The sequence below is a fragment of the Rutidosis leptorrhynchoides genome, chromosome 9 (genome assembly GCF_046630445.1).
Source record: "Rutidosis leptorrhynchoides isolate AG116_Rl617_1_P2 chromosome 9, CSIRO_AGI_Rlap_v1, whole genome shotgun sequence".
In the NCBI taxonomy this organism is placed as follows: Eukaryota; Viridiplantae; Streptophyta; class Magnoliopsida; order Asterales; family Asteraceae; genus Rutidosis; species Rutidosis leptorrhynchoides.
Genome location: NC_092341.1, coordinates 121,543,238 through 121,553,183, shown reverse-complemented (window position 1 = coordinate 121,553,183; position 9,946 = coordinate 121,543,238). Strand labels below are relative to the sequence as shown.

Below are 9,946 nucleotides of genomic sequence, written 5' to 3'. Positions count from 1 at the left end.
AGGTATATGATATGCATGTCGTTAAAAAGCTAAAGAAAAATTAATAACTTTTCATTTAGAAATCGTGTGGGTTCGATGAACGGATTAAAAGATATGGTCAACTGAATTATTATTAATTTTAATATTATTATTAAAACGATTATTATAATTGTTATCAGTTGATGTTATTACTAAAATTATCTTTATTACTAAAAATTAATATTTTTATTGAAACTATCATTTTATTATTTTTATCATTATTATTATTATCAATATTATTTTATCAAATAAATATGCGTACAAAGATATTTTTACCACACGTAATATAATTACAGTAATAATACATACCACTATATTTTTATGATATTAAGTGAATTTTATAAATTTTATTACTTGAGATATATAAAAGTATATTTTTTATCATATATGAATTTAAATATAAATTTTTATTTATTAATAAATGACTTGTATTATTTAGTATAATAAGATCTGATAAATATATTTAAATATATAAAACGACTATATATAGTTATATAATAAACATGTATAGATTTTGGAAGTCATTTTGGGTCAAGTTGACTTTTGTTAACTTTTGCATGTCGGTCTCGAGCATTAGGATTGTGATACACTACGACTTGACCTAAATTGTTAGACAGATATTGACCAACATATAAATATATATACTTAATATAGGTTCGTGAATCCGAGACAAACCCTGCACTTGTTCAGTGCCGTCATATACATAATTACTACGAAATACAGTATTGTGAGTTTCATTACTCCCTTTTTATATATATTTTTGGGATGAGAATACATGCACTGTTTTATAACTGTTTTACGAAATGGACGCAAGTACTAAAAACATATTCTACGTTGAGTTGTACCACTTTGCATATTTTTCCCTAATAGCTTGGTAACTACCATTTACATGCGGTATTGTAAACACGAATCCTGTTGATAGATCTATCGGGCCTGACAACCCTAACCGGACTGGATGACCAGTATTCAACGGTTGCATAGTACTTCGTTTCAGTGACTACACTTGGTACAGTGTAGTGAGATTTCATAATAAAGGGAATATGCGACGTTGATTAAATGGTAAGTATGGTTACCAAGTGCTCAACCACTTAGAATATTTTTATTAAAATGTTTATGTATATGAAATCTTGTGGTCTATTACTATTACGGAAATGATTGATTATGATAAACTAATGAACTCACCAACCTTTTGGTTGACACTTTAAAGCATGTTTATTCTCAGGTGTTAAAGAAATCTTCCGCTGTGCATTAGCTCATTTTAAGGATATTACTTGGAGTCATTCATGACATACTTTGAAAGACGTTGCATTCGAGTCATTGAGTTCATCAAGATTAATATTAAGTCAATTATAGTTGGATGTAATATGAAATGGTATGCATGCCGTCAATTTTAGATGTAAAGAAAGTTTGTCTTTTAAAAATGAATGCAATGTTTGTAAAACGTATCATATAGAGGTCAAATACCTCACGATGTAATCAACTATTGTGAATCGTTTATAATGTATATGAACGGGTCCTTTCACATAGACATATCCATAACATAAAAACACCCACTTGCCATCATTTTTTTGTTTTTCTGTCCAATTAAACCCACTCAAGAACCAACTTTCTCCTGCTACTAGTCGACTTCCAAACTCAAGTAATTTATTTGATCGACCACTTAATGAAGCCGTTAGTTACTGTTGCTGTTTGATATTGTTACACAATCACCATCGACTACAAACATCTATCTATCTCACTCACTCTCTATCTCTCCCTCTCCCATTCTTACTCGAGTTTCTCCTTCGTTTTCTGTTATGAACCACGATCACCACCCTCATCACCAAGAACAACCAAGCCACCACTTCTCTTCCTTGTTCTTCCTGTCAAGCAACCCTACCACCTCCTTCCATCACCACCCTACGAACCACCACTTTTCCATAGTCACCACCATCATCAAATGGCATAATTGCTGCTGCATTTTTCTTCTTCTTTCTATTTCTTTCAAACAAAACCCCACAAATAATCACCATCACCCACTCGAGCATTATTTTCTTCCTCCATCGAACCCACTCCATCAACTGTTAACTGTTACAGTGTTACTGCTACTGCTGTGTTTTCCTTTCTAGCCCATACCACCATCGTAAACACACCCTATATGATCTTACCATTGTGAACCCACCACAACCGTCACCGTCGAAACAACTTCCTGACTCTTTCTGTTTTTGCTGCTATGTTTACGTTCCTGTTTCTGATTATGCGTAAGAAGATGATGATCAGAGATATAGATAAATGATGTTACAGTAGCGAGTATGATAATTATGTTATGATGATGACTCGGTGAAGATGATGTATGATGGTGATGTACGATGATATCGTTGATGATGGATGATGGATGTATGATATTGATGACAATGGAGATGATGATACATAAAATGATGATGATGGTGATGGTGATTACAATAATGATGATCAGAAGAAGATGACGATGGGGAGGAAGGATGAAGGTGACGGGTTGGTTAGTGATGATAAAGAACATAGTAAAGGTAATGATGATCACGATGAAGACATGGATGATGAAATTATATGATGATGATGTATCTGGTCGAATTCTAGTCACACCCAACTTAATCAATTTAGTATACAGAGTGGGCTATACGCTCTAATTAATCCAAATAAATGGGTTTAACTAATTGGGTTTGTTTAAAAATATTATTGGGCCGTGAACCTGCTATATGTGTTGGGCCAAGATTAGATTTAGGTGGACTAAAAAGAACGCATGATGGTGTAATAGAGATGACATGATGGGGCGTACAGACATTGGTTATATATCTGTTTTCGTGAATTAAAAAAAATAATAGGTAGAGCAGTGGTTGGAGTGTTTGTGATTAAGCGAGAGGTCGTGGGTTTAAGCTCGGTCTAGAGCATTCTTTTTTGGAAAACTCTTTAAGGTAGTTCTTATCATCATCATCATCATCATCATCATCATCATCATCATCATCATCATCATCATTATTATTATTATTATTATTATTATTATTATTATTATTATTATTATTATTATTATTATTATTATTATTATTATTATTATTATTATTATTATTAATAATACTAATTACTACTATTATTAATGTTGTTGTTATGATAAATGTTATTATTATTAACATTATTATTATTATGATTATTATTATTATTAATATCACCATACTTATTACTAATATAATTATTATTAACATTATTACTATATTTAGTAATAACAAGTATTATTATTATTATTATTATTATTATTATTATTATTATTATTATTATTATTATTATCAATATTAATATAACTTTTGTATCATTATAATTACTATTAGTAACATATATATATATATATATATATATATATATATATATATATATATATATATATATATAAAACATAATTAATGCGTATAACATAAAAAAAAATCAATATTTTCATATACAAAAAGAATAAATGAGATATATATATATATATATATATATATATATATATATATATATATATATATATATATATATATATATATATATATATATATATATATATATTATTAATATAAAAATGATACAATTAATAAATTATATATAAATAAACTTATTCGACTACAGTTAAGTGTATTAATAATTATCCAAATGATATAGGTTCGTGAATCCGAGGCCAACCCTGCATTGTTCAATATCGTCATATGTATTTTTACTACAAAATACAGTATAGTGAGTTTCATTACTCCCTTTTTAAATGTTTTTGCAATATATATTTTTGGGACTGAGAATACATGCGCTACTTTTAAAAAATGTTTACGAAATAGACACAAGTAATCGAAACTACATTATATGGTTGAATGATCGAAGTCGAATATGCCCCTTTTTGCTTGGTAGTCTAAGAATTAGTAAACCGATCTACTAATTGACGCGAATCCTAAAGATAGATCTATTGGCCTAACAAACCCCATCCATGGTTGCGGATGCTTTAGTACTTAGATGTTGTTTTATCATGTCCGATGGATGTCCCGAAGTGATAGGGGATATTCTTATATGCATCTTGTTAATGTCGGTTACCAGGTGTTCAATCTATATGAATGATTATTTTTGTCTCTATGCATGGGACGTTTATTTATGAGAAATGGAAATGAAAATCTTGTGGTCTATTAAAATTATGGAAATGATTGATTATGATAAACTAATGAACTCACTAACCTTTTGGTTGACACTTTAAAGCATGTTTATTCTCAGGTACGAAAAAAATCTTCCGCTGTGCATTTGCTCATTTTAGAGATATTACTTGGAGTCATTCATGACATATTTCAAAAGACGTTGCATTCGAGTCGTTGAGTTCATCAATATTATTATTAAGTCAATTATAGTTGGATATATTATGAAACGGTATACATGCTGTCAAATTTCGATGTGATGAAAGTTTGTCTTTTAAAAACGAATGCAATGTTTGTAAAATGTATCATATAGAGGTCAAGTACCTCGCGATGTAACCAAATGTAATGTATTCGTTCAGATGGATTAGGACGGGTCGTTATAGGGTGGATGTTAACTAATCCACCTTAATCCACTCCATGATTACACTAATCGGGATTTATTGCTTCACTAAGCACTTTTCTCCAAACCCGGTGGAGATCCGATTTACAAGTCTTCAACTTCTTTGGTAGACAACAAACCTAATCTTTCTATCCCTTTAAAAGATCAACTCCAACCTAGATCAACTTGTCTTCACCTTGGACAAGTATTAATCTCCAAATAAGATTAATCAACTTCCTAAGTCCCTTTAAGGAAGTAGATCACTAAGCTAGCCTATGCTTCTACTAATTGAAGTTACAAGACTTATACACTTTGTAATATGATCCTAAGACAATACTAGGACATACATTACACTAAGTAAACTCACAAGATTAATGATTTTGATTAGTAAGTTTACAACAACCAAATTCTATATATATAAGATCATAGAATCTTCTCTTGCTTGATCACATTTGAGTAGTAATTAGAGCCCTTGTGATCTCTGAAAATAAGCCTTTTAAATATGCAAGAGGGTCAGCTTCAAATGCTCTTTAATGTTTGCCTTTTATAATGGGATTCAAAAAATAGTCGTTGACACACGTTTGCCAGTACGGTCGACCGTGGTTCTACCGTGCGTGCGCCAGTCCAAATTTGGTATCCGTTGTATAGCCGTTTGACTCAAATTTGAACACCACATTTTGGCACCTTTACTCCTTCTAGCACCTGCAAAAGAAACCAAACATCCTATGCAAGTACTATATGCATTAAGTTTGTGAGATTTGGTCTTATTGTGTGAAAGTGACTTAACATTCCAAAAGTGGTAAATCCAACATTCTTGGAGAAGTGTCTTGATGGATATTTTGGGAAATCTCAGTTTGGTCAAGACTTAGTTAGTCACATTAATGCCTTTGGTTCAATTCTAAAGACTAGTCACTATGTCATTAACTTCCTAGTTTCAATTAATCACAAGTCATGTTCCATTTGAGTTTAGGTAGAGATTAATTGAATGATGTCCTTATAAGATAATCATTAAGTATGTAGAGACATCAAAGTTAAGTCATACTTGAATAAACAATCACACTTAGTTACTTAGACTAGACCAAATAGACAATTGACTATAATTTCATTGTGAACCATTTTACACTTAATTTATTGGAGTAGGTTAGTTACTTGAATCCTAGCATAGCAAACATATTAATCAAGTTGACAAATTTATGAGTATTAAGCATATTAGCAAGTAGCAAGTAATACTTACACATAGCAAGAGATAGTTACTCTAAGATCAATCATATAGATATTTGCACAACTTGTAATTTAAGCTTTTAGCAAGCTTACTTGCAATATAACGTATTGCATGATTAATGTGTAAGCACACATTAATGTCCAACACATGCACAAGGAAAGAGCAATCTCTAGTTGGGACTTGGTGACCATCCTAAATGTATCTAAGTGTATTTTAGGATTACAAGTCTTTACTAGTTACACTTGAAAGCATTTCCCTTAATTAATCACTAAGTCATCTTTAATATTAATTATTATTCTAGTGACATTGGCTTAAGTGTTTTGGTACTTGATGATCATACTAAGGATGTCTAGATAAGAATTAAGATCACAAGTTGTTGATTAACACTTATGTGTTATGCCTAATCTTGATTAATTTGTCATTAGGAGTAATTAACCACGATTAGTGTTTTTACGACCAAAACTCAATTGAGTATGGAGAAGGCATCTATAATAAGCATGTTAAAAAGGTTTCATGAATTATAGATGTCGGGAACTAGTCAAACTTTATTTGGTCAAAATTGGTAACAGAGAAAACTGTGGTCGCACTACGATTGACCGTGGTGGTGACCGTGCAACTTGTATTCACAAAAATGCATTGCAATTCAGTTTGGTGTTCTGCGGCTGGCTATGCGGTCGACCGTGCCTTTGACCGTGTATGTTGCGGAACTTTTAATTCTACTTTTTTAAGCTATGTTTGACTTGGTCATTTGCAAGATAAAGTATGGATTAGTGACCTTGCGTGTTTTATGTTAAGATATCGGTCATCACTTATGCATATGTACGTGTCATCATCAAAACATATTCTTTGGTTAATCATCATACCATCTTTGTCATTTAGTTTATTAACCAACATTCAACCAACAGAAACGTCCTCAAAACCCTTCACTGAACGATCTTCTAATGTCTAAATCAAGAAAAATTGACTCCACGAACAACACCTCTGATGATTAATCAGAGGATACCATTAATCTTTGTGATTATGCAAAGTTGCTAGGGTTTGACATCAATCAAGGTACCTAAATTCCTGTGCTTTATCGTGCGTGTTTTATCGTGTGTGAAATTGTTAGTTTTTTAAATGAAGATATTATCTGTTAACATTCGAGGCTTCAAAAAAGACGGGAAAGAAGCATGGTTTAAACAATTGATTGTGAAGTCAATTCCTACAGTAGCTATTATTCAGGAGACCAAGTGTAAAAAGATTACTGATAGGTAGGTAGAGAGATTATGGAGGGCATCAAATATGGGTTATTCAGTGAAAAACACAGTAGGTAGATCGGGAGGCTTGCTAACAATATGGGATTGTAGCTCATTCATAGTCAGTCAAGCATTTGAAGGCGAATTTTATATAGCGATTAAGGGAAAGTTTGTTGGCTATGAGACCGATGTGGTAATAGTGAACGTTTACGGGCCACACATGGATGAGAAAAAGAGAAGATTTTGGACAGAACTCGATGCTTTCCTGAGGTTAAATAACATTTCATGGGTAGTTGGGGGTGACTTTAACGAAGTCAGACATGACGATGAAAGGTTGAACTCAACTTTTTACGCTAGAAGAGCTGTACTTTTCAACGAATTCGTCATCAACAACGTGTTGATTGAATTTCCTCTTGTCGATAAGAGATTCACAAGGATAAGTGATGACGGACTACAATTCAGTAAGTTGGACCGATTCCTTGTATCGAATAATTTTTCTATGTTATGGGACGATTTGGCTATTACTTCACTTGACAGGAAGCTATCCGATCACTCCCCATTACCTCTTAAAAATGGGTGTGATGATTTTGGCCCCAAACCCATAAGAATTTCGACTCTTGGATTGAACATACAGGGGCTGATGAAATCATAACAGGCGCTTGGAATAAGCCTATTGCGGACCATAGAGCAGACACTTTATTCAGACTCAAACTTAAATAGGTAAAAGATTGCTTAAGGGAGTGGAGTAAATCAACTTTTGGGAAAATAGATGAGGAAATCAAGCAGTTGGAAAGTGAAAGTTTATACTGGGAATTAGAAGCTGAAAATAGGAACTTAAGCGTTGATGAAAGACGAAAATGGATTGATACACGTGGTAAATGGTTAGAAAAGGATCGCGATAACCGAAATATGTTAAGACAAAAGGCGAGAATCAAATGGGCTATTGAGGGAGACGAGAATTCAAATTATTTCCACACGATAATTAAGAGAATGGCTAGTAAAAATAGCATTTGAGGTCTTCACATCAACGGAAAATGGGAGGAAAGTCCGGGAAAAATAAAAGAAGAAATCCAGAGGTACTTCAAGGACATATTCTCTAATAATGCAACCAATTGTTTCAGCTTTAGGGGTTTTGTGACTTCGAAAATCAGCAAGAGGAAGCAAACAGGCTCGAAATTCCCTTTAGTGAGTCGGAAGTATGGTGCAATTAAAGACTGTGACGCATCGAAAGCGCGGGGACCGGATGAATTTAATTTCAATTTCTACAGGAAATATTGGTGGCTCGTAAAAGAGGATTTGATGAGGGCATTAGGTCGGTTTTGGGAACGAGGTGAGATAACGATAGGTTGTAATGCGTCTTTTATCACCTTAATCCCAAAGAAAAAAGATTCGATTTTGTTAAAAGATTATCGGCCAATAAGTCTCTTCAACAGCTATTACAAGATTCTATCAAAAGTATTACCTAATCGACTCCACAAAGTAATATTATTCTTCTGAGTTTTTTTAGCGTTTAAAAATTAGAGTTTAGTAATTAGAGTTTAGAAATTATGGTTCCAAAATTAGGGTTTAGAAATTAGGGTTTGAATTGAATTTTTAACATGAACGGTTTAGAGTGTAGGGCTTAATGTTTAGGGTTTAGGGTTTTGGGTTTAGGGGACTAAACCTAAAACACTGAACCCTAAACCCTAAACCCTAAACTCTAAATCGGGCTAAATTTTGAAGAAGAAAAAAACTTCATATAAGATGAAAGAAAACAACTTTCCAAAAATATTATTAGGAATAACATTACTCATGATGAATGTCATCAATTATTTCTTCGATCGTTTTCCTGCCTAAATAATAATATTCATCACAAAATGTCTTTTTTAAATGTTCATATTTTCACCTAAACTTGATGTATGAAAAAAATCGAAAAAAACGAAAAATTTTACTTCCCCCCCATTTCCCCCCAAAAAAGTGATTCCCTCTTGTTTATGACCATATATATATATATATATATATATATATATATATATATATATATATATATATATATATATATATATATATATATATATATATATATATATATAATTAAGAGGGAAGCACTTTTTTGGGGGTAAGGGGGAAGCAAACTTCTTTTTTTTCGTTTTTTGTAAAAATTTTGTTCACGAACATTATAGATTAGATGAAAATATGAACATTTAAAAAAGATACTTTGTGATGAATGTAATTATTTTGGAGTGAAAACGCTCGGAGAAAAAAATAAAAACATTCAACGTATTGAATGTTTTGCTACTGAGTTTATTTGCATCGTTTTGTTTTCATCTTGTGTGAAGTGTTTTTTTCGAATTTAGCCCGATTTAGAGTTTATGGTTTAGGGTTTAGGGTTTTCGGGTTTACTCCGTAAACCCTCAACCCAAAACCTTAAACCCTAAATTCTAAACCGTTCGTGTTAAAATATTCAATCTAAACCCTAATTTCTAAACCCTAATTTCTAAACCCAAAACCCTAATAGCTAAATCCTAATTTTTAACCCCCTAATTTCTAAACCCTAATTTCTAACCCCTTAAAAAAAAACTCAGAATCAAAACATTCAATGGATTGAATGTTTTCATTTTTTTCTTACATCGTTTTATCGCCAAAATAATAACATTCATCACAAAGTGAATTTTTTAAATGTTCATATTTTCATGTGATTTTGATGCCTGAAAAAAAATCGAAAAAAATGAAAAAAGAATTACTTCCCTCCACTTCTCCCCAAAAAAGTGTTTCCCTCTTCATTAAATATATATATATATATATATATATATATATATATATATATATATATATATATATATATATATATATATATATATATATATATATAAATACACACACACTAGTGAAATGATTCGTGGAATCACGGATTTGTTTAAACAAAACAGTTTAATGATATGTTTTGGGTATTAAG

The 9,946-nt window shown here is 31.7% G+C and overlaps 1 protein-coding gene across 1 annotated transcript; it reads left to right on the top strand.

Annotated features, from left to right (window-relative positions):
• Positions 1-7,057: 7,057 nt before the first annotated feature.
• On the top strand, positions 7,058-8,025 carry LOC139868357 (uncharacterized). Its single transcript, XM_071856690.1, has 2 exons — positions 7,058-7,587; positions 7,749-8,025. Exons 1-2 carry the CDS (start codon positions 7,058-7,060, stop codon positions 8,023-8,025), a joined length of 807 nt encoding a protein of 268 aa, XP_071712791.1.
• Positions 8,026-9,946: the final 1,921 nt, after the last annotated feature.

Coding starts and splice junctions, on each gene's coding strand:
- LOC139868357 (XM_071856690.1), top strand. CDS start 7,058: ATGGGTTATTCAGTGAAAAACACAGTAGGTAGATCGGGAGGCTTGCTA. Junction 7,588..7,748: donor CCATTACCTCTTAAAAATGG/GTGTGATGATTT, acceptor AGATTGCTTAAG/GGAGTGGAGTAAATCAACTT.